Source organism: Ischnura elegans, chromosome 6, assembly GCF_921293095.1.
Source record: "Ischnura elegans chromosome 6, ioIscEleg1.1, whole genome shotgun sequence".
Taxonomy (NCBI): domain Eukaryota; kingdom Metazoa; phylum Arthropoda; class Insecta; order Odonata; family Coenagrionidae; genus Ischnura; species Ischnura elegans.
Window position 1 is genome coordinate 58,901,071 of NC_060251.1, and position 24,579 is coordinate 58,925,649.

At 37.3% G+C, this 24,579-nt stretch overlaps 3 protein-coding genes across 4 annotated transcripts; 2 read left to right on the plus strand and 1 right to left on the minus strand.

The window, feature by feature from the left end:
• Positions 1–2,161: 2,161 nt before the first annotated feature.
• LOC124160786 lies at positions 2,162–6,727 on the plus strand. Of its 2 annotated transcripts, none has more exons than XM_046536823.1 (4): positions 2,162–2,599; positions 2,707–2,872; positions 2,942–3,092; positions 4,734–6,727. In XM_046536823.1, exons 2-4 carry the CDS (start codon positions 2,825–2,827, stop codon positions 5,093–5,095), a joined length of 561 nt encoding a protein of 186 aa, XP_046392779.1. In that variant the 5' UTR covers positions 2,162–2,599; positions 2,707–2,824; the 3' UTR covers positions 5,096–6,727. The 2 variants fall into 2 exon arrangements, with proteins under 2 accessions (XP_046392779.1, XP_046392777.1); XM_046536821.1 differs by having other exon boundaries at positions 2,965–3,092.
• Positions 6,728–8,125: 1,398 nt separating this feature from the next.
• On the minus strand, positions 8,126–18,943 carry LOC124160787. Its single transcript, XM_046536824.1, has 7 exons — positions 18,724–18,943; positions 18,454–18,629; positions 17,892–18,026; positions 14,952–15,065; positions 12,309–12,502; positions 11,331–11,489; positions 8,126–9,295 (listed from the first exon to the last, which is right to left on the minus strand). The coding sequence occupies exons 1-7, from the start codon at positions 18,755–18,757 to the stop codon at positions 9,007–9,009; spliced, it is 1,101 nt and encodes a 366-aa protein (XP_046392780.1). The 5' UTR covers positions 18,758–18,943; the 3' UTR covers positions 8,126–9,006.
• Positions 18,944–19,794: 851 nt separating this feature from the next.
• On the plus strand, positions 19,795–23,618 carry LOC124160788 (pseudouridine-5'-phosphatase-like). The gene is made up of 5 exons (XM_046536825.1): positions 19,795–20,062; positions 20,163–20,237; positions 20,313–20,531; positions 20,905–21,137; positions 23,115–23,618. The coding sequence occupies exons 2-5, from the start codon at positions 20,180–20,182 to the stop codon at positions 23,292–23,294; spliced, it is 690 nt and encodes a 229-aa protein (XP_046392781.1). The 5' UTR covers positions 19,795–20,062; positions 20,163–20,179; the 3' UTR covers positions 23,295–23,618.
• The last annotated feature ends 961 nt before the right edge of the window (positions 23,619–24,579 follow it).

The following is a 24,579-nucleotide window of genomic DNA, read 5'->3' on the forward strand; positions in this document are numbered from 1 at the left end:
TTTAAGCTTGGAAAAGGTGAATTAAACCAACATTTTCAGAAGGAAACTGTAACAGCTCTTTATTGGTTTTTAAAATTATTTGCTTGAAAAAATATTATTTTCCTTAAAGACATTCATGATTTTGTCTTTTAGGGGGTGGGGAAGCCGCCCCCTCCTGCCCCTCGCTGGGTACGCCCATGTCTCACAGCTTGCAGTGTACTGGAGTGGCCTCAGGGAGGTTTGATATGATCAAACTTGAGGGAATATAATAAGTAAATAAAATTAAGGGATCAAATGAAATTATAAATACATCATTTGTATCAGAATAATACTGGCACCAGCTGTTGATATCTTTATTGAGAAGAATGCGCAAAGAAAAAAGACATGTGCACCATTGGAAGATAATTCTGCTATTATGAAGAATCCACTGACATCACCCAAAATCCAACCACAGTAATCTCTAGATCTAATTTCTCCCAGTTCTTGCTTACTTTCTTGCCTGCAAATGTATGAAGCAGCATGGGTGACAGCTTACACCCTTAAACAATAGATGTTTATATAAATAAGGTTTTCCAAGACTATTAATAGGAATGTATATGGTTTATAGGAAAGTCAATACCCAACACCTATGCTACCGGGAACGCATCCCTATCTTCCCAAGGTTAAAATGTTCTCAAATAATGCAAATTCAATTAGTGCAAAGACCCCAAGAAACAATCTCAAGTGATAATCAAGGTATGGGTGTATGTAGATGTGAAAATATTACCGCATAAGAGCATTGAGTTGAGACCTTCATCAAACCTATCTTAGGATTGTTGGTCAGTGATGATGATACATGACCTTAAAAATCAACTGTTTACTAACCAGAATGAACAAACAAAATAGCATAAAAATTTACTTTCATTCCGGTCATGCACACAAAATGGCACAAGATAACATTTAAAAAAATTACAAACAAACAATTCTAAAATAATTTTATCCTGCAATAACGTCAATTATATGGGAATGTATGAATTAGCACAAATATAAGCCTATACATATATGTATACCATTTCTCTCAATTTATTTATTTAAGGAGTTGCTCCTTGCTCCTATTAATTGCAAAGTGTAAAGAACTCGCCAAACGGTACACATGACCAGGGGCGCAGCTAGGAATTAAGGCTAGGGGGGTTGAGGGGCAAATAATATGGGTGTGTGTGGGGGTATAGTATACCCACCAGGATAAGAGGTAGGTGCGAGATTAATAAATTGCAGAATTTTAAAGATAAATGGTTTAAAATGGTGAGTTTTACGGCTTTCTGAGGGATATTTTATTCGTCCTTACACTATTCTATTAGTAATATCAATCCTATTAAGTAAAATGGATTAAACTTAAATATTCCTCTGAGCTCTGGGGGGGGGGGGGGGTTTATCCCCCAAAACCCCCCCCTCGCTGCGCCACTGCACATGACCACGTATGAGTTAATGTGTGAATTCATGAATGATTTTGATGGACCAGAATGGAAAATATACGAATGCATGAACCAAATTAGAACAGGTTCTATTTCCTGCTCATGCATTCGCACAAGTTGTGTGGAGTAAACAGTAAACCTACTGTAACCGTTAGGATACCTTTTAGGACATGCATATCTCAAACCAACTATGACCATTTTACCCGATTTTTTAAATTAAGTCATAAATGTGAATTTAAAACTATTTGATTGTAAAGGAAATAAAAACTTCAGTCGATTTGAAAGGAAAATATTTGGTAAATACTGAAGTTTTAAACTCCCAGGCCAAAATTCGAAAAGTGGAAACTGATAAATTTATTTATTAATATACAGTACTGATGTCGTACGTGGATGCCGGTAGGCCCGCGAAGAAGAGGAATAAGATTATGACCACAATATAATAACAAGAATAGCTTCATTCCTTGGTACACTGGTACTCCAGTAGGAAAATAATCCATAAAAAACGTCCTTACTTCGCAGACCTCGGCGCGGTCCTCTCCTTTTGCTCTTCTCCTCCGTACAAAGATGCACGGACCTGAAATACCTTGATCTGGCCCAGTATTTCTCACACTGACGGCTTTTCTCATCTATATCAAAATTATGTCTAACATAACATTGAATGCTAAACCGGTGACCCGTTCAAATTTGGCGCCTAAGCATGTGACGAGATCAAAGCGCGTTCTATTGTTCAAGCCTCAAAACTTTCATGGTTCTGTGAGTTTCGAGCGTTAGTCTTGTACCTAAAACGACTAAAAACGTTTCGGAACGAAGTTGTACTGGTTATACTTCACCAGGAATAACATTCATCGATGATGAAGCATACAACATATTAAAGAGTGGTTAAAAGTTCAAGTGAGAGTCTCGTTTGATGTCTTAAGGGTCTCGTGACCTGTGATTTGAGACTGAAGACTTACGACTTAAGGTCACGGTTGAAAATAAGTAAAATTGAGGCTCTCGTAGGTGTTACTCATCCAAAATTATCAGGAGTCGAGTAATGATAAACGATAAGCTGTTAATAAGCCTGGTGAAGAGAAATCCAGTGTTGTACGACAGAAACTTCATTGACTTCAAAAATAAAGCGAAGAAAGATTTTATTTGGAAAGGTATCGCGGAATGCCTGTCGATAAGCGGTAGGTGTACACTATCGATTCTTATTAGGACTCAAGGTGCTGATTTCAGTCATTGAAAATAATGAAGTTGCTGCAGCATGACGTGAGTACTTGTAATGTTTTCGCAGTCGCCCAAGCTCAAACTCGATGGGTCACCCTGAGAACCCTATTTTGTCGCGAGCTCCGAATGAGGAAGCATAGGGGCTCGTCTTTGTCTGACACTAGTGCGGATTTGGGGAGGAAAGGATGGCCACTCTTCGATCAAATGATGTTCATCCAACCATATCAACGAAGGTAATGTCAATATTGATTTTGTAACACTGGTAGACGCTTAATGTTCCACAATGTTAAAATTAATTGCAGAAAATTTCAATTCTATCTTCTAGTGATACGAAAACGTCGACCGATAAAAAACCCTCTTCCCTCGACTCATCCATTGATACTCCAACTAAGGTGTGGGCTGAATCCTGTCCGTCATGGAGTGCTGATGAGCTCGAAGCACCAATAGAAATCGGTAATAATAATTTAAAAAATAATATTACCATTTAGCCTTTAATTTCCATCCCCTACGAGACTTAATGTGCATTGATAAATTACAGTCATGGAGTGCTTATGAGCTTGAAACACCTATAGAAATCGGTAATATCATTGCCAATTATCCTTCAAATTCCATCCCTTAAGATCCTTAATATATATAAATAAATTAAAGTATACATTAGGAGTCAGGAAAATGTGGCAATGCTCATAAAAAAAAGACTACGAATGCCCATGGGAAGAGCAGGTGGTGATGAACTTGACACAAAGTGATCCATTGGAAATTGAAGGGAGAGGATTTTAAAAAATGGAAGTGGTACCCAGTTGAATAGTAGCCTACAGGAATTTGCATGAAAACCTTGTGAGGGGGATGAGTCATCTGGGGGGGGGGGGGGAAGAAAGTTAAAAGAGGTTTGATTTTGGGGTTGAGCCATCAATCCAATGGGTTTAGCACCCGTGAATATACTGCCTACTGGAATTGGCATTCACAGGATTTATTTCATTGCCTGTGCGGGAGTGAGGGGAGACAGAACTGTAGTGGTGCAACTAGGGATATGCTTTGGGGGATGGGAGGGTCTTAGGGGGTGACCCCATCCTCCCCCACGCAATGGGACTGGGTAAAGTTTTGAAAAAATTGCATGCCTGGAAATACATTTTGCATAATTTTGGCTCTTAAAATTTGACTGCAAGCAGATGCAGTCATTATATATTAAAAGTAGGCAGTAGTTCTAAATATTTTTAAAAATCTCTCTGAGGCTTTGGGGGGATCTATCCCCTCATCCGCCCATAGTTACGCCACCACAGAACTGTATGTTGTTCCTTTAAGCTAGTTTGACGTTAAAAACATCAGCAAAATCCACTCTTCCAGCCAACCTCTTCTGTGGATAAACTTTCATACTACATTAGTGTGAAATTAATTTATTATACTTGGCTTATTATTTTCATCAACTTTTAGTTTCTGCATAATCTAACCAACACGGTACACTGAAGGTTTTACTATCAATGACTAGAGAGATGAGAGAACTGATTTCCTTATCAAATTAAATAAAATCTACATTGCAAAATTGATATACATGAAATAAAATCCCCCGAAAATCCATTAAGGTTTTATTTAGGATTCAAAAATACACCAAAGCCACGAGAGGAATTACATGTTACCTATCTCAGCCTTTATCCAAACATCTGCAAATGTGTTTGGTACCAACCTGTATAAAAGTTAGCACAATATAATAGGTTACCTACCTCATATCGTCGGCACAAAAATCTTATAAGACACATGATAAATTCTCTGTCACTCCAGAAAAGCCACACAAGTTTCTAGCTTACTTGTATCATCTGGATTGGATATTCTTTACATTAACTATAAAATTTGTAATACAAGAAACAATAGTTACATTGTTGCTTTTAAAAGCTTATTTTTCCAAATTGGAATTTGCAGAGATAGGGAGGTGAAAATGGAATTGAGTTTGTTTTAGATTAATGTAAGTATGCTATGCTGGCTTTGTCTTGTGAACTTTTTTGCATTTTTAAATGGTAATATTCTTGTGCATTGGTCTACTCAGCAAACAATGTTTCTTTTTGTAGCTGTGACTTCATGAATGCATTCTGTTGAATTCCGCAGAAACATCTAATGATGCATCCAATCAACATCATTTCCAACCAGTGCCAACAATAGCCAATACCTCTTCCATGCAGTCGAATCATATTCCAGTTGACCCTCTTGGTGATAATGCAGAGGTGACTTGTAAAATGGAAGGTGTTTATCATGAAACAACAGCCCTTATGAAAGAAACAATAACTTTACTATCCTCCCGCGAAAAGAATGGTAATGATGAAGGTGCAACAAAGACTGAGAGAGATGCAGAAGTAGCGGCCATGGTGCAAGCTCTTCGGTATCCATTACTAAGAGTGCCAGAACATCTCCGCACTTTGTGTCTCACTGAATTACTTACTGTGATTCATAAATTTGAAGAAAATAGTTAATGACACTTACCTTTGATTACAGATCTTTGTATACATGGAGTTATTTCATAAATTTTTGTTATTTAATATCTGTATCCCTGTGCACTTTCGTTTATTTAATTATTAATCAATGTTTTGAAATGGTTTCATCTTGCTCCATTGGCCATTTTTGCTTAGCAAAGGCAGCAGTAGATGATGGTGAAACTATCAGAAAATGTAGATTTTTCTCAGGAAAAAGACAAACAGGTTACTTATATGTACTTTTTCCCACTAAGGAGTCCTAGTGGCTGTGACTATATGTATGTTGTTAATATAGATGTTTTTATACATTCTGACTTCTTAATACTAGTCGCATTAATAACCTGTGGTCTATTGAAGTTAACTATGCATCAAGGTATCAGAAGCAGACAATGATGAATGAGTAATAGAGACTAAAGATGCCTGACATGACTACGAGTGACATTTAGTTTTTTTTGACCACTTTCAGTAAGTAAAAATGCAATTCTTCTCCCTTGAATGGATAGCTAATATTTAGGAAAAATTTTGGCCTTTTGAGGATACATGGTAAGCTGATGTAAGGGAGCCATTGGAAGATTAGTACATACGTACAAATTTAAGTGGGCACATTTACTGCTACGTAAAGATAAAACGAAGTACGGACAAAATAATGCTTTGCATTTCTGATACAAAGCTCAAGTTTGATGCCTTTGTTAACAAATTGAAGCAATAACAGCTTACCAGAGATGAAGTCTGGAGCTATAAGGAGCCATTGATGTAGTTGCTAGAAGTCTTCAGTGGTTGATAGATCCAGACAAACTTAAGGTTGGAAGTGAAAAAGAAAAGCAGAAAGGTCATGGTAAAAAAGCAGGTTGAGCAAGGAAACTGTTGGGAGGGAAGAGAGTGAGAATAAGAAGTTTGCTTAAGTCTACTGAAAAGAAGCAAGTAGCACGCATTGAAAAAAGTGGAAAGCATGCAGTTTCCTCAGAAATTCCAGCTCCAAGGATAGTTGGAGCAAAGCAAACTTTTGTACCAAGATTATCAACCCTTTAATTTTGGGACATTAGAAATGTGTTCCAAATAGGACATTTTTTGCTGCCTATTCTTTTTTGGCTTCTGTTCTGACTTCCTTTTCAAGAAGTGTGGAACAAAGAATGGAACCAAGGCAAGGGCATACCCAGGATGGAAACTAGAGTGGGGCAAACAGTGGTCATTCAAATTGTGACACAGAAAAATAAGGAAACAAAAATTTCATGAAAATTATAAGTGCTTTATTAGTTTTAGAAAGTGTTTGCCCTAAAATTAAATATTTTTATTTTAATCACATTTTATACTAATATCACTTTTCTTGGATTTAAAGAAAATTTTTTCAAAACTTTCCTTTTGAACAATGTTTAATTTTGCATCTAAGGTAGAGCAGCTGTCCCACACTGGGTATGCCCATTAACCAGGGGCATAATAAGGTGGTTGTTTTGGGGGGATTTATTCTTCCCTTGTCACCTTAGTGGTATGCAATTCCTCCCACCACTGATAATGCATGTTAGGTCTCGTGTTAGTAGCTATGTGGTTTTTAGATATTCATTTATAATTAAAAAAAATATTACTTGCTTAATTGTTAAAATAAAAACTTTCCTAAGAGAGCCCCGTAAAAGGTCACCATCTAGTATTTTTTTCCTGATATTACGTTAAATATTAAATACCAGGACCTTTTGAAGGATTTAGAATTTAATCAGTGTTCAATACTTTAAGATATGCTTGTTAATTAAACTTTTTTCAAGATGATATTGGTTGAATTTACTACTGTACAAAATGAATACAAAGAGGGGGGAGGATGCAGCTTTTCACATAAAACCTGTTAACTTACATCAGTTGGGTGTCATACACTACGTCTCTGCCCTTTTAATCAGCCATGGGACAGAACTGACCCATCTCTGCTAACAAGGTTCATAGCAACTGTCCATTGTCAATTTCCTAAACTTTCACCAGATTTCCTGGCCAAATTCTATTTCCTGATTTTATAACAGTGGCAAAGCATTCTAACATAGGGACTCTGTGGAAATATGCAGCAAGTTAAATTGTTAAATAAAATTGATATATTCCACGGAAAATAAAAAAAAAACAATGTAAAAACAATCAATGTAGCTGTCTTTGCTTCAAAATCTGAGATTATTAAAAATCACACAACTCATCACAAAAAATGAAACATATCCTTGGCTTGCCATTATTATAGCCATCTGGCCATCTTGTGCACATGATTTCGCAGCATTCTCGGTAGTGCCTTAGGAAGTGCACTCTCCTACAATGGGAGCTAAGTTTCATATAAAGGGTGGTAATAATGCCAGAAAAATTCAAATATATTTCATGCTAAGCATTTTTTCCAGTTGCTTTCGGAAAATAACTAATTGCACATCTCATGTCCTCAATAGTCACAAATGAAGGACTGGATAGGGTTGGTGTGGTGGCAAGACTGCTGGCATCCCAACCTGTGGGGTTGGATTCAAATCCCGGCAGTGGCAGGGAATTTTCAGAGACTGCCCGATCCCTGCTTGAATGTTGTGTGGAGGATATTTCAAGTGTCCGTCGGATGGGACATTAAGCCGTGGACCCCTTAGCACCTTCCGTTAGGAGCAGGCTAATGCCAATGCCGGGTATCTCTCCATCCTTCCTTTCCTACTCAAATAGTGCTCACGAAAATAAACAATTATTACCCTTCCCTCATGGCGCAAATGACCTAGCTGTCCATCGCTTCCCCCCAGGACCATAACATGAAGGACTGGAGGAAAAAATTGATCGATGCATTTTAATTGACCACAAAATATAAGATTCTGTAACTTCCTACACTAGTTGGTCATCTTGTAAGCAGTCCAATATTCATGACCTGTTTCACCATTTTAAATGCCAGAATCCAAAACCGATAACACAATGTGAAATTTACCAACACTACGTAGTTTCTCACTCACAATACATCCGATTTTTTAGGTAAATGACTTATAAATGAAATATCGTAACATGAACTACTTGAGTAGGTAAGAAGTGAGTTCTATGGAATCACCATTCAGAATTTTAAATTATTTATATTTAGCATCTTGTTAACTCTGCAGCAATACATATCAAACTGTTACACAAATATTTAAAAAAACCAATTCAGCTCCAGGTTTCATTACAATTTTTAGAAGCATGATCAATTAGGTCAAACCAATTTGGCCACTAATGACACTTATGTATCCTCGTCAGTCTTGCACACCCTAAAACCTAGGAAATCAAGGATTAGTGGCACTGCTTGAACTCATTCATCATGCTAGAATTCAAACTCTTGCTGAGGGTGAAACGATGAAGAACACAGCTTTGCATTCGAAAAATGACGAATTACAAAAATAACAACATTGGACAGGTAATACATTAGAACGACCTTGCTTCCACTAAAAGAAGTGAAAATCATAAGTAAACCACTTTGTACATCATCAATGCTCAGATCTTCCTTAAGCGGGCACCACGTAAGTCCTCAAAAGTTGGAATCACGGTTAAACCGGTTAACTTTCTCTCCATCTTGTGATGCAAGTTCAATTATAATGGGTTAATAGCTTAAATAATGTAACAGTAGAAGAGGTCTTCTGAGCATTTCACACAAAATACACAGGATCAGCATTCATAGGGACCAGATTCAATAACTTAATTATATACTGAGGACTGACAAACAAATGAATGTTTCAAGAAGAACTTAAAATATCACTATTGAATCACTTTGAATCGTCTTCCACAGATGAAATTTGTCACAAAAGTTCTCAATAGTACCAATTTTAAAATCATTACAGTTCTTTCCAACATATGAAGAATTACTTTTGATACTAAATCTGTGAATCTGTGTGCACAGGGATGACACTCGTAAAACAAGTACTGTCTGTATAAAGGGAAGAGTATTCACACAACCGGGAGCTCTACATCCTCCCCCCAAACCTCTCGTTCAAGGTACATGCAGTTGTCTTGGGTATGCCCACATTTAGTCCATCAATCGCTCTACCATTCATTTGCCGCGCAAGAAAATGACCTCTGCCCATTCCTCGCTTCCCTCTCGTTGCACCGAAACCCCTTTGAGAGAGGGGAATCCTTCCACTTGAGGGATTCGGTTTCCCCTGTATGTCTGCTATCATCCGCTGTATCTCCGGATTCAAAGCTCCAGTGTGAAAGGGTACAGAATTTCTTGGTTGATATACATCGTTCGTAAGCCTGCAAGAAAAATTGATTTTTCCCGTGACTACTTCCACTTTGCATAAGACCTAAATCAGTGCAGAGAGATACTGACTAGCAGAAGACTATACAAATTCTAAAACATGCTTACACAAATCCAACAGCCAATAACTCGAGAATATTATACACACTTTGGAGCCTAAAAGGATTCTTGCACACATGGTTTGTAATCTTACAAATGAATTCCTAATATTTTATTGGGATTAATGCATGCAAAATAAAGCTTCACAAAAATGCTGTCTTAACGCCACAATAAGTTTCAATAAGAAATTAACTATAAAGTTACAAAAAGCACCCCACAACATTCAATTTCCTATAGCTACCAAAATGCTACCTCATACTTGGAAAATATATGGTGAATGAGCTCTGTTGATGAAATGACGTGGCCTGAAGTAGGAGATTTAAACCTCGGATTATATAGATCAGTTCAGATCTTGGATTGGCAATGGGGTGAGAAAAAGTAGGAAGGCAAAAGCTTCTAGCAGCGAAAATGATAAAAATAGGTCAAATTGAACCCAAATCATTGCTATACAGCTGCGATCACTTACATCCCAAACTTCAAAGAAGAAAAATTGGAAGACTACTGGAGTGAAACTCCTTCATACCAAAACTGTTTCAGAAAATACATCTATACGAAGATAAGATATTATGGACCCAATTCTTATCCAAAAAGCAATATGTATCTTCACTCTGCAACAAACCAAACCTTTACAAAAATACTGTACAACAAAATAAACTTATCGCCCTCAAACAATAGAAATAATAAGACATTGTAGCATCAAAGGCTTTCTTCACCACATATTTCCATAATTAAGACGACAAACGCCTACTTAATTTCAAAATTTAATTTGTCACCGACTATTTAGTAACATATAGTGATTGGCAATGATAGATTGCTACGGGAAAATAGCAGACCACATTCTGTGTCCCTCTGAAAAAAATCTCTTAGTCAAATTTAGATTCATTATAGGAGGTATTAATTACGTAATAATGCCCAAATTAGTCCAAAACAAACAAAAAGATGCGAAGTATCATCTAATATTGGTTTGAATGGGTTATACATTAAATTTTGATGGTCTTTACCATAATTTAGCAAGTGCAAAATTAAAATAGGATCAAAATTAAATGCTAAGAAACAAAGAATGATTTGCGTTATGTTACAAATGTTGAGGATGGTGCTACTATCTAACCGCTAGCTCATGGAACCACGTCAAATTTTAGTAAATTTGCAGGCAACTTTGTGAAATATGAATGTGTGGCATGCTGTCTGGAATAAACCACCTGGGATACAATGCAATTGGATACATCTCCGCTAATCTCAACAAAAACAGATCCGTGAACATGTCACCATGCATAGCCCATCATGCCATATACGTTCGGTTTATGAAAACGAGCTAAAGTTATCATTTTCAAGACTTAACTTGCAACATAATGGATAATGACACAAGGTGTCGCAAAAACAGATATTTCACCTCAATCAAATACCATGGAAACGAAATAAAAACTTAATATGCAGGAAAATGTGGATGGAAAGGCTTAATCCTAAAATTATTGAGCATTATGAGAGTCCAATATGGTGTTTTTCCAGTGACTGAGAGCACTTAATACACTGAGCTTTCACTGTACAATTGACAATACGTTGACAATGGTCATCTACGGAGGAGGAGATCTAAGAGGGGAAAAATTCCTCAATGCAGACAAATTTAAATCCAGGAAAAGCAAGAGTACAAGATGAGCAATATTGGCCCTTAAGCGACTTACTCAGAAAAGGATAAAAATACTCAAGACATAATCAAGGCAAGGTCTCAAATACTCGCAGCATTAGTGGCCTTGGAAAAAGCTCTAGGCAATTGGGGTTGGTATTCAAAAAATAAATTTAAATGCTTTGCAATGACCAATAAATTTTTAAGTTTATAAAAGGTGGATAAACATAAGCCAGATTTTTTTATAAAAATCAAATTCAATTTGAATACATGGAGAGGCTACGTGAAGCATAAAAGAAGTGAATACTTACTGCATAGTGGGTACATGCTGTATTCCTAGGTTTCCTCCTCTCTTCCTCAACCCTCGACGGCCAGTGCGTATGCCTGATATAGCAGGGGTGCCAGCACGTTCATTCTCTATGCTCACAATTAGACTTGGAGCTGCAGGTACTTGGTTGCGCATTGCAGCGCTGGAAAATTTTAAAAATCATTTTAGACAGTAATTTAAGCTTAGTGCCTAACTATCCTAAAAAGAGTCATACTTCACCCTTTCACCACAATGATTAGTAAAAGCTGGCTTAAAATGTTTCATCATTAGCCACTGATGTGGACTAGGAATTCGAAAATTTTTGAGAAAAATGTATACGAGTACAACTTAGATTTACTTGCTCTAAAATAAAATTTATAGACAATAAAAAAAAACTAAATGTACAGTAAAACAGTTGGCATTATTCTTCTCATATTTCAACAAAAACATGGATAAATTGGATTTAACTATCAAGATAAAAACAATCTGGAGATTTGATGGCCAAAAATTAACAAGTTATTTGAAGAACAGCTTTATTTTCAATACTGGTATGTGACATCACATCAAGTGAAATCATTGGCCGACTTCAACCATATCACATTGAAATTGAGTCTGCTTAACAAAGGCCTCTTTGTTTAACTCCATACTATTTATGACAACAAAAGAGAAGCCAATCTTTACCTCAGAGGTAGAGGACTTGAAATTTTTCAGGAGAGTGCGACTTTTTACTCATTGGTAATCACTAGAAGGTAAGTTGACTATACCAATAACATTGTGATATAAAAACGTTAACTCACTACCTAACCTTCGAGTAATAAATGGTTATTTTTTTAGAAAATCTCAGAACTGCTTTACTGAAAAATTAGGAAAACGGACATAGTGTCCTTTACCACTGAGGTACAGATAATAAACTTTCATTATTTCAACTCACCACTCCATTTTCAAAACTACATCAATACAAAATTCATCTGATGCTACTGACCTTTGAGAGCGATTGACCTTGTTCTGGTACATATTTATTCGAGCCAAATGATTTGACCTAAAGGAGTTGAGGAGGAGGCTGGATGGTATATTCAATCCACCCCTGCCTCTCGAAGAACCTCGCCCTCTGCCTCTTGAGGCACCTCGACCTCCACCTCTAGGTGTTCTCCTATACTGCACACGAGAATATGACCCCTGAAAAAATAGCAAAAGGTAAATTTTCATTAAACAAGGTATCTTTACAAATAAAGTCATTTCGGTAGTCACAGAGAGGTTACCGACTAATTTCCTGGACTAATAATAAATGGACATGGCATCATCGTCATATTCCAACGATCCTAAGATTGGTTTGATGCAGCTCTCCATTCCACCAGCCATTTCACAGTAACATATTTCTTCTCTCTTGTATTCTTTTATAACCTGCCCTATGTAACTCATTTAGGGCCGTCCGTTACCCTACTTCCCTTCCACCTATCCATCTACCATTGTTTTCATCAGACTGTAATGCCTCATTATGTGGCTGACTGATTTATCACATCTTCCCATTAAGGTTTTCAGAACAATTCCCTTTTCTTCCACTCTTCTTAGCACTTCCTCATTACTTACTCAGTCAATCCCCTTTATCTTCATCATTCTTTGGTTGCACCACATTTTGAATGCTTCCACTCTTGACGCCTTAGATGCTGTCAAATGGAATTAAATAAATGCTCTAGTTTTCCACAGTTAAATTTTTCTCTGCAAGCATGTCAATGCACTTACGACAAATAGATTACATCAGATACACAGCTTTAAGTGAGTTACAGCTCCCTATCACTGATATAACAATCATAGTATGCCCTGAAGCCAAAGCTAAAGGAAGAAGATGCCTAGAACTTCAAATAGTAGAACACCTGGTGTGAATTCGAGAGTGAAGGGTTCACATCACAATTAAGGCAAATGATTTTTCCACCGTGGAATTTTCTCGCTGCAAGTGCACTTGCGGGTGACTCCATCAACATATGCCAATAGAGTACAGTAGAACCTCTGTTATACGACCCCCAGTTATACGATGACCTCATTTATAAAGATTTTTTTGGTCCGGTTAATAACCCCATATGAACCCATGTATTTCCAACCTCTGTTATGAAACTTTTCACTCATACGACTACCATGGTTACGAAACGTACTTCATAACTGAGGTTGGAAATAAATGGGTTCATATGGGGTTATTCTCCTAACCCAAAAAAATTGGTGTATAAGTGATGTCATCGTATAACTGAGGGAGGTATAACCGAGGTTCTACTGTATATGGCATGCATTCAAATTATAATACAGGTCTATTATATAACACTGTTGCAAGGATTACATACCATGCAGGAATAGTAGGCCGGCCCTAATTTTTCAGAATTGAGAAAAGTTATGTTTTCCTAGTCTCAAAATGGTCCAAATGAGGTTCATATTCATGTGTTAAAATTTGGTTTGAATAGGAAAACGTGATACGCCATATGAGGACACGCGAGGGAAAATATGTTACCAAAGATGGCATTCGATAAACGTAGAGACCTGACCACTATCAAATTTATATGTACCTATATCAAATTTTGTCACTACTAATTCGAGAAATCTATGTAAAGCATTGGAAATATGAAATGCATTCTTTGATGTGCCCACGCAAGATTGGTATAAACATCCTGATTATAAGAACGATTTGCAAATTATTTGGGGTCTTCAAGCAGTAGATGATTGTGCAGAGAGAGGTGTGAAAACAATTCAAGATTTTAAGTCAACCACGTAGAGGAAAGAGAGCTTTCAAAATTAATTACTAACAATAAGTGTGAATTTTCATCGTAGCACAACCCCTAACGTCCGCAAATACACTTTAAAGGCCAAATATGGGGTGTAAGTGAAAGATTAGAAATATGACAATGTATTTTGTTTTGGTTAATATGTGCTGAAATTCATAGGTGAAATTACGAGTAAATTGATCACTTTGATTGGAAGTGTTGTCATGGCAATTAAACTCTTTCTAACGCAAGCACATTTCTTCAAAGACTACATGTTGCCATCAGGAGCAAGGTCTTTGCCGAGGGAGGGGAGGGGGTGGAGGGGAAGTCTGTAGTAAGTGGTGCGGGCCGTGCCTCAGCGGCGCCGCGGTGCGGGGTAGCGCCCTTGGGGGTGGATTGCATTACGACGGACGATATCTAGTAAACGCTTAGAGATAGGTCAAAACAAACAGAAAATCGGCCCTAAAGGGCTTTACTTTTACGTTTTACATAGAAATAGTACTTTTTCGGCCCCAAAAATCTCAATTGAGGGTCCTCAGTACTTAGGGCCCTTGGGGCACGGGTTGCCGTTATTTTAAAGTAACCAAATTTTAACACGTGAATATGAGCCTCTTTTGGACCATTTTGAGACTAGGAAAACATAACTTTTCTCAATTATGAAAAATAAGGGCCGGTCTAAGGAATAGTCCTCAGGTTTCCTACCAGGTGTACATTTGAGTCACAGGTCCCAACGTTTCGATGAATAAGTCTGTCATCGTCTTCAGGGGGTTGGATTCAATAAAACCTTAGGACCAGTGACCCAAACCTACACCCGGTGGGAAAACCAAGAACTATTCCTGAAGAGCACACGCCGGGAAAAACTCAAATCCTACATTACATACCATATTTACTCTGGTCCCAAATCCTATTCTCTGCCTGTTGTTTAAAAATTTCTTGGCCATTTGCAGTCTACTGCGGGCCAAGGCTATATTTAGCTGCCGCTGACGTATTCTATCCTGAAACAGAAGAACAAAAAGTTTATCAATCTTTAAACTACTGGAACTGGAACATTATCAAACATGAAGATGACAATTTTTAACTATAAATTTTCTTTGTATCTATCATAGTAAAAGCTATCCATAATTTTTGTCATGCATGATCCATCTTCAATTTCAAGAACTCAATATTTTTCTAAATCATGGTAAGATAATTATTAATAACAATGAAAGGGTAGTTTTCTTCATTAAAGAAAACGAAAGGCATTGATTGCGATTCATTACCCATCATTAGAGTATTCATAATATACAAATCATATAGTTTTAGAAATCCCAGTTTCGACGAATGTTAATGGTCAATTTTAACCTCATTTGAAAAAGCCCAGATTGTGATGCCACTTCAAGTGAGGTCACAGGGACCTAGATTCTATACGAGTAGATAGGAGATTTAAATCGTCTGAGATTACCATGCACAGATATGAGATATGAGGCACAGAGCTCAGGGAAACATCTCTTAATAATCACCTATTAAAATTGCCCATGGTCAGACAGTTTCTTTGTTTGATAGGGTATTAATAATCCTTATTTAAGCCAAGCACTACCTGCTAGCAGCCTGCATGGTGGCGGCATTCATAGCCTCGCACTAAGGTGGCCTCACACAGTGGCAGCTGGAACCAGAATGACGTGACACAGGCTTTTCCCAGCAGTCATACTTAGCCGTAAAGTTTTTGCATGCTTGTAAATTTTCACTTTTCCAAAAAAAAGATATCGTCATAAAAAAATCTAAAAGCATGGAATACGTACTCCAGGAGTAATAATCTTTCGATTTAGGCTATAAAAAATAAATGGGAAACCACCCCATTATGACTTATCTGATAACTAGAACATTTTAATAAATTATATAAATGCATCCCTCCCACTACTAATCCTTTCCCTAAGGTTACCGTGAACCCTTTGAAAATTGATGAAGTTTCAAGGACAGATTTAGCTTCCAGCAAATTTTTAAGGCCTCATTACAATATTCCATTAAATGGTATGAGTTTACGTCAGAATGCATGGACAATTTTGGTGGACCAGAATGGGAAATAAGCAATTGCAAGAACAAATTAGAACAAGTTCCATTTTCAGTGCATGCATTTGCACAAGTTGGGAGGTTGCATTTCTGCACTCATACATTTAGATATCAACTCCTAGTGGTAAAAGTGCCACACAACCACGCATTATGACTTCAAGCCCCATCCGAAGGAGTATTAAAGGCCGCTATACATGGTGAATTATCATGCTGAATGATCATGCTGAATGATCATATGAATGAAATCACTGTGTATAGCAGAAAAATTTGAATGACCAGTCATATGCATGATCATTCAGTGAAAATTAGAACACGTTCTTTTTTGCTCGCATGACCCTGGGAATGATCACGTGATCATTCAGCACGATCATTCGCATGATCATTCACAGTGTATAGCGCCCTTTAGAAAAGCAATAAAGAAATGTTTCCACATAAGCAGCAATTAACACAAATTCTCATATCAACACACAACTATAACACAGGTTTTCAATGGAGAGTAAAAATAAAGAGCAAGAGCACCACTGTCTTGCTATGAAATGATTGATCAGGGAAATGATATGCTTGCATTTGATTGTGTCCACTATGGACCATGGTTGCGTTTCCTAGTTTGTATTTTGAAGGGAATAAGAAACCTAAAAACTCAGAGCAGAAAATGCAGAGAAATCACCATTTGACAAAGATAATGATTAAAGGTATGATCACCTGCAATGCTGGGTATTCTAAATAAGAGAAAACATATTGAAGGTGGTCAAATTATCAGCTTCTTCCTCCAACTTAAGAGCCAATTGTCATGGAAGGTTAGATAGAAGAGATCATAATGGTTGGGTGGGTGGTGGTCAGCTAACCCCATGCTGGCTCCCACAACCATCACCGACCAAAAAAATTAGTCAAAAGGATCGAAAGGTAGACCTTTATTCATGCCACAAAATATACAATCATGGCTAGTCACGGCACTAATTGAGAACTTCTTCTTAAATCATCTTGAAGATTTTTTCCCAAATAAAGTATCGGTCCGGTAAATATGTGCTCAACATAGGCGAAAAAAATCTGAATTGCATAATACTTGACGATTATATTATTTAAAAAAATAGCTACCATCAACTGTTTTCTCCCTTTTTAACACCAAAAATATATCCCAATCAATGGGAATTCTTCAATTAAGTGACGCTCTCGTATGAAATTTATTGAAAAGACATTCACTAAGAAGATGCTACATCACAAGAGTGGGTAATGTGAGAATGGAAGCAAGATATACAAGACGACTTTTATACGACAAAAAGTTGCAATGATGCTCCCAACTGTAATTAAAACCATTTCACCAGCCCTTTTCTATTACCGTGAACAAACAAATTACACCTAGAACATTCTAGAGACTGTAAGTCAAATGTCACCTGACCTAACCATTAAGTATCTCTAAAATTAAAATTGAAAGCTTCCATTGAAAAATCATTTAAAAAATTAACATGAGTGATTACAATTGATTTGTTGTGCCAGTAATGACAACTGACCATTCAGTCAACAAAATAACAATCAACCCTTAAACCAATAAGAATGCTACAGCCTAGAAATTCGGCATATTGCATTAAGCAGCTTAAAATTGACAATCACATAGTAAAAACTCTCCATAAGACCACTTTTTCCTTCCGTACACATTGCTTACAGCCCAACAAGACACTACCAAATATCTTGACAAACAATTTGACAGTGAGATAACAAAGAAACTTACCATAATTGAAACATTATATTGCCAGTTGCCGTAACTTAGGATAGCTCACCTCAATTCTGAGAGGAAGGTTTCTTTGTCCAACAAGGTTTCTTTGTTCAGCATAGTTCCTTTGTCCAATAATGTTTCTCTGTCCCCCACGAAAGCCTCTTATCCGAAATCCTCCGCGTCTAATACGGTATGAAACCTAATTATAAAACAAGTTACAAAAACAATTAAAAAAAACTTATTCCTAAGTACGAACACGAGAATCCCTACATGGCGCGACCAAGCACAACAAGCTGATTGCATTATATTGACACACTCACGGAAATCTTGTTTTCATAATTGCAAGCAAGGTAATACAAAAAAGAAATGAGTTCAATTGGTTACATAGTTATCATAAATTGAATTCCCGCCTTGCAATTCCCGGGGTGGATTCATGGCCAGGGAAACCAATGATTCTGCTACGGATAAATATTAAAAAAAAAATGACAATGAGAATCCACAATGAGATTGTATTTAAGGCAATTGTAGAAGTTGTAGCAAATAAAACTGCCCTCACAGAATCCCGAGACAAGATAACATGCACTGAGTATGAAGGTTAACTAAGAGAGCAAATGACACACACTTACGTTCGTTTTAATTCCACCGCGTTTAGAATTTCTGTTTGATGCCATACCAACCCGACCCCTCCTCCTATAAACAGCAAAATTTGCTTTACCACGTGCTCCTGTTTTGTTTCTGGCCCGAGGAGAGCTTTGAGAACTAGAACCCCTCGAAGAAGCTCTGTTGAGCTTTATAATTTCATCTACGAAGAAGAGATTATATTCATTCCAACGTCATTGAAGGAAAGACAATAATAAGTATGTTATGTATTTCTCCTAGACTTTAAAAATACTTACCCAAAGACATGGATAACTTTTTATCGTCGGCCATGGTCCTCAACTATTTCTAACACGAACAACAACACCAGTAACACAGTTTAAGGTAGAACTATCTCCCAACGAATTCGCTGAGTGTCAACAATGAAAAGATTCGTATTTTCAGCAGTATCATATGCTGAGGACTAACCACAACCAAACTGCACCTCCATGTTTTCCGAGATTTCTTGGCGTTTCGTAGTTTTTTGTTGGAAGGTTGCGATCACAACGCTGCGAGTGGAAAGATTTGAAGTCAGAGGCGGGGGGTATAAAGAGAAAAAAAACGGTTGTTTAATACAGAAGTCATAAAATAAGAACAACTGGGGAATTAGATACTCGGATCGTGGTGGAAAGAAAAAAAAATAGGTTCCGCATTCATTAAAAACTGTATAGTTGTAAAATATATCGACAAAACCGTTGATTTTTCCCGTGGATCACAAAGTGAATGTATAATCATGAATCAAAGTTATCTAATAAAATATACACAACTCAAATATATTCATTCGTAAGTATCTATTATCTAAAATATCGAAAGTATGCATCAATTCTTTGTGGATTTGAACTTTTCTCTCACACATGTATTTGAGTCCAAGTCCAAGTATATTTCTTGTTGTTGTTTTCCGCAGTTCCCAGCTTTGCAGCTGTCTCCTGGGATGTATTTGAGTCGTGACCGACGGAAGTCCTCTATAGAGCTTTACGTTGAGAAGATAAAGTTATGATCAGACAATAATTTTTGTGGAAATTAACTATAGGCACGCTGATATTATAAAAATTTCGGCCAAATATTAAATATCCTTCCCTCAAACGTCGAATTAATATATGTTCCTTTTCAGAAAATAATGGGATGACTTAAATTATTCCACCGGTAATTAGGATTTCTGCGCCATTTAATTTTTTTCCGAAACTTTAGAGATGAGGGATTATTAAGTAATGATAGTCGTAGTTTTCAATTTCAAAAATACCTACATTGAAGGTGTGGGGGACGACTTCTTCCATGCCAAATTTGAGGGATAATTGAGCGGCAAATTTGTCATACATGGGATCGATTATGAGAAATTTTCATGAACTAACTTCGTTCAATCGCACTTAAAAATAGCTTCGGGAATTCGAAATATTTGTGTTCTCTCTATATGTAGGAACGATAGTTGTCTAAAGGAAGTCAACGGATTGTCACAAGTGTTCTAACCGGCCGCTTTCCTCAAGAGGCTGCAGTTGCTGACGTCCTGACGTTCCCGGCGAGTGCGAAGAACGTGTTGCGCAAGATGTGTTGTTAAATGTTTTGAATTCAAGGATTTTTAGCAACTTCCACTGTGTACAAACTGTGAGAATTTCATAGTGCACATATTAACTACTCGAAGGAAAAAAGGAAGAAATCATTTTTGTCTGTTATTATTTCTACTGCTTATCGTCTTTCGCCTTAGTATTACAGCATTCGAAGATGACGGCTTTCAGAGAAGTAACGCATGTTATATTTGATATGGACGGTTTACTTTTGAGTAAGATACGTTTGACTATTGTGTATCATGCCTGTAAACTTTTCAACACGTATTTTAAATGAGTTACTCTTTTAGACACGGAACATTTGTACACGAGAGCGACCCAAGAAATCTGTGATCCATACGGAAAAAAGTATACTTGGGGACTGAAACAAACATTAATGGGAATGACTGGACCCGATGTTGCCAAAAAAATAACGAAGGAGTTGGACCTCCCTATATCACCAGAGGAATATATGAAATTGGCCACAGAAAAATACGAGAAATTGTTTCCTCAGTCGGAAATGATGCCGGGTAATTAGAGGCTATTTAAGTTTTTATCTGTAAATACCAAGTTACAGGTGAACGATATATGTCAAGGTGAATGCTTCGTATGAATGTAGACATCCGTTGTTAATATATATTTTTTTAATATTCGGGGGGTCATAAAGCATAAGTATATGCTAAATTCTGGCATATCGGTCGAAGGAATCTTATATGTGTACATCCAGCTGTCAAATCAAATTTCATCGGTATTGTTTCACTTGCTGCACCTTCAAAGGAGAATTGCTTTTGGAGTGTTGATGATGTAACCTATTTATTATTAACCTCTTTTAAGTTTCTCTTTCGTATTCACAAATTGAATCTTCCCTCCAAGCCAATGAAACCATTTACCATAATTTTTCAGGTGCAGAAAAGTTGGTCCGTCATCTTAAAAAGGAAGGGGTTCATATTGCTGTAGCGACGAGCAGTAGTATTGAATCCTATAATTTAAAGACCAATCATCACAAGGAGTTCTTTGGTCTTTTTGAACACATTGTGAATGGGTCATCAGATCCAGAAGTAAAAGCGGGAAAGCCTGATCCCTCCATTTTCTTAGTGTGTGCTTCTCGATTTGCAGACAAGCCCGCACCAGAACAGGTGAGATGAAATGTATAGCAATTACCCATAGTGACTGCTGTTTCTCGTAATCTTTGTCCATCCAGTTGCATCGTCATGGAAGTTCTTTCTATCTTGCATTGCTGTCTTTGATGGACCGTGAAGGCCTAACATCTAATGCCATAAGTCTGGGTAGTAATTGCCATAGGAAATAAGAAATTGAACTGCATACTGGTCTGCACATTGGCCTGTAAGCCATATGTCAGTGGTTTGATTCCCGTTCTATGGGAATTTTTTCTCATGGCAATTCATGCAAATTTTACTGCTGTTCATATGACCCAATTGCAATATAATGCATTAATGCCATGCGTGGCTCTAGGGCCGGATTAAGGGTCTCAACTGGTTGTGTTTTTAAGAAATCCTCCCCTTCACCTTGCCATCTTAGATGAACCGCAAGGACCTAATACACAGTACCATAAGTCTTGGTATAATTGCCATGGGAAATCAGGAACCTGACATAGTGGTCTGCACAATGGGCTACAGAAGCCAAATGCCCGCTGTTCCATTCCTGGTTCAAGGGAATTTTTTCTCAAGGATTTAATAGTTCCTTGATAAGTTTTTCTGATTTTTTGCTTTGTTAGCTTGTATCATAGCTCACAAATTGGCTGGTGTGTTATGGTCATTTGCTTTGTAACCCTTGAATACTGATACTTGACCCTGGCACAAGAGATTAGCATACATGGAGGTATTATCGGGCAGAAATAAGAAACCCTTCCAGTTATTCTCTTGGAATCTGAAGTTTTAAGCATTTGCTTAAATACCCTTTATCAAATTAATTGTTAATTTTCAGCCTATTAGATGAAAGAACTGATATTTCGCTCTGTTCAGAAGAGTATGATTGGTCTGAATTTTTGGCTAGGAATGAAAAAGTAGAGTTGTTACTTCTCCAGTGCATAAGCTCCATGAACTTGTTTTTTTACTTTAGCCAATAAGGCATCAATCGTAGGCCTGTATTATGCATATCATAAGCATATGTCTCTATTTGCTTTCGGTCAACGTTATAAATTTTAGGGGCCGAATATCAAATCTAAAGTTTACGCAGTGGATATTAAGAGAATCCACAATTTTTGAAATTAGGAAAGTATGATAGATTTTGAGTTTTAAAACTTTATTACCATAGGAGGCAGGCAGGCACGGCTATTATCTACTCTATTTGAGGATACATAAATGTCATTGGTGGGTTCGTCGTAAATTTTATGGGCCCCTTGTAGGTTTGCAATGCTTTGCAACAGAAAGGGATTTTGGAGAATCTCCTCAAAATATTAAACTCGGTTCATTCCCGTCGGAGAAGTTATGGGAATGTTAGAAAAGTCAGGTTATGGTGAGGGAAAAACTCCTGAGGCATCAAAAAATGATTAAAATAATTATTTTCTTCTTCAAAATTTTCGAAGTTATTTGATGCATGTTATACATCAAGTGCACACATGGCATAAGAATGACGAGGTATAGTCTTTATATAAATGTCTTATTTAAATTCAGCCATACCGAATCAGTGAAATGATAATGATGTTTGTGAATTTCAATGGCTCTAAGATTATGAATTTCATTCATTAAGACTCTGCAGGTGTCTTGATCATAATGCATGAGTGGGCGTTATTCTTGAAATTTTAGAGACATGTGGATTGTAGCCCAAGGTTGATCTGATTATACATGAGTGAATTTTATACTTACAATTAGTAATTTTGGTTGAAGGCAGGGAAATTTAACAAATTCAGCCTGGAGATTAGGGGAAAGTCTAAGAATTAGTAAATGGATATTTTTTTTGGTCTTGTATCAAGTCCTGGGAAAACACCAATAAAATGCATTAACACTTCACGGTGAACTGGTGAAATGAAAATTTTTCCGGATAACCATATTCAGATTACCATCTTTATATTTTACTTGGAGTAATGGGTTAGAGGGGGCAGTCACCCTCCTTGCCACCTCTTTATTCGATTCTGACTTTACCTCTGTCCACAGTGTTTGGTGCTCGAAGATTCTCCCAATGGTGTTGAGGCAGCGCTGGCAGCTGGTATGCAAGTGGTTATGGTTCCTGATCCCCACATTGACGAAAGCCTCACCCACCGTGCAACTCTAACCCTTTCTTCCCTTGAGGAATTACGTCCAGAATTGTTTGGTTTACCACCATTCCCATCCTGAGAATACTGTTCTGTATTACATTTAATGTGATGGAAAAAGGGTCCTGTGAGAAAGTGGAAATATTAACTTGCTGTTGTGATTCACCATGTATAAAATGGAATTATATATTAGTGTTACAAAAACATTTTCACGACCACTTTCCTTACCATAGAACTCATGTATTTTATTCTGATTGGTGGTTATTCTCTAGTAAAAGATCAGTAACCTCTTTCAACACCTTAGTGAATTGTAGTTTCATAAATTAACCTCTTAGTACCAATTATTTTTGGTACCGTTCTGAGGGCATTTTGTAAATAAAATGTAGTGCTTCTTCAAGTAACAACACACACAGTATTTCTTATGATTCACTTGACTGTAAAGCAACTTTACTACAACTACTATTAATCTCAAATGCATTGCTGTGAAGGCAAAAAGTTTTCAATGACGTACAAATTTAGGTTTTTTAATGCACCTGAACCAGAATGCTTGCTGGTCTGTAAGACTAAAAGGGGGTAGGTAGCAGCCTGTGTACACATCAGTTGTAAATTCTGCTGGATTTCCTATAGCGTGTGCTATGCTGAACCTTTGCATACACACTGTGCAGTTTTACCTCAGTTCTAAAATGGATCCTTCCTCAGCTTCATTGACTCCTGGATTTCAGACTTCTTAACCCTTTCGCGCCGGATCTTCGTTGAAGGAAATTCTTCCTCAATACGAGTCTCTTGAAAGTTTTCTTTACTCCTCTGTACGAAGCCTTTCCACGTCGACTAAATGAAGTGGGTCCCTCCCAAAACATTTTTGGACCCAACTCAGTGGGGCGCCGATCCTTTTCCTCGGTCTTGTCCCAGACCCTAGAGGGATTAAAAGCCCCTTCCTAGCACGAGTCCGCGGTCAACTAGCTAAAATATTAACGCAGAATATATGCAAATACTTGTTGTTCGTAACGATTTTTTTAAATTCAAAATGAATTTCGTGTTTTTTTCTGAGCGTGCAGAAATTTTAAACGAAGTTCTAACGTTTATATAGACGGATTTAGTATATTTACTAGTTGTTCTATAACTCTGTTGATATTAACGTTAGAATTTCGTTTGAAATTTCCATGTGGTCAGCAAAAAAAGATGAATTCATTTCTAGCATTGGATTTCAAAAGTAAGCAACAAATATTTTTTTGGAAAACACACTGCAAATAACAGTAGTTGACCGCGTGGAGAGGATAGGAAAGGGTCGACCTGAGCGGCCGAAGAAGGGGCTGGGCTCGCGCTAAGGCGGATCACAAGGGGCGACCGCGTCCGTGGGTCTATTGTGT

Excerpts from the sequence above, each read along its gene's own strand:
- LOC124160786 (XM_046536821.1), top strand. The coding sequence starts at position 2,464 with ATGATAAACGATAAGCTGTTAATAAGCCTGGTGAAGAGAAATCCAGTG. Across the intron at positions 2,600-2,706 it reads GGAATGCCTGTCGATAAGCG|TCGCCCAAGCTCAAACTCGA; the intron begins GTAGGTGTACAC and ends ATGTTTTCGCAG. Across the intron at positions 3,093-4,733 it reads CGAAGCACCAATAGAAATCG|AAACATCTAATGATGCATCC; the intron begins GTAATAATAATT and ends TGAATTCCGCAG.
- LOC124160787 (XM_046536824.1), bottom strand. The coding sequence starts at position 18,757 with ATGGCCGACGATAAAAAGTTATCCATGTCTTTGG. Across the intron at positions 18,630-18,723 it reads AAAGTTATCCATGTCTTTGG|ATGAAATTATAAAGCTCAAC; the intron begins GTAAGTATTTTT and ends TCTTCTTCGTAG. Across the intron at positions 15,066-17,891 it reads ACCTTCCTCTCAGAATTGAG|GATAGAATACGTCAGCGGCA; the intron begins GTGAGCTATCCT and ends CTTCTGTTTCAG.
- LOC124160788 (XM_046536825.1), top strand. The coding sequence starts at position 20,180 with ATGACGGCTTTCAGAGAAGTAACGCATGTTATATTTGATATGGACGGT. Across the intron at positions 20,238-20,312 it reads TATGGACGGTTTACTTTTGA|ACACGGAACATTTGTACACG; the intron begins GTAAGATACGTT and ends TTACTCTTTTAG. Across the intron at positions 21,138-23,114 it reads ACAAGCCCGCACCAGAACAG|TGTTTGGTGCTCGAAGATTC; the intron begins GTGAGATGAAAT and ends CTCTGTCCACAG.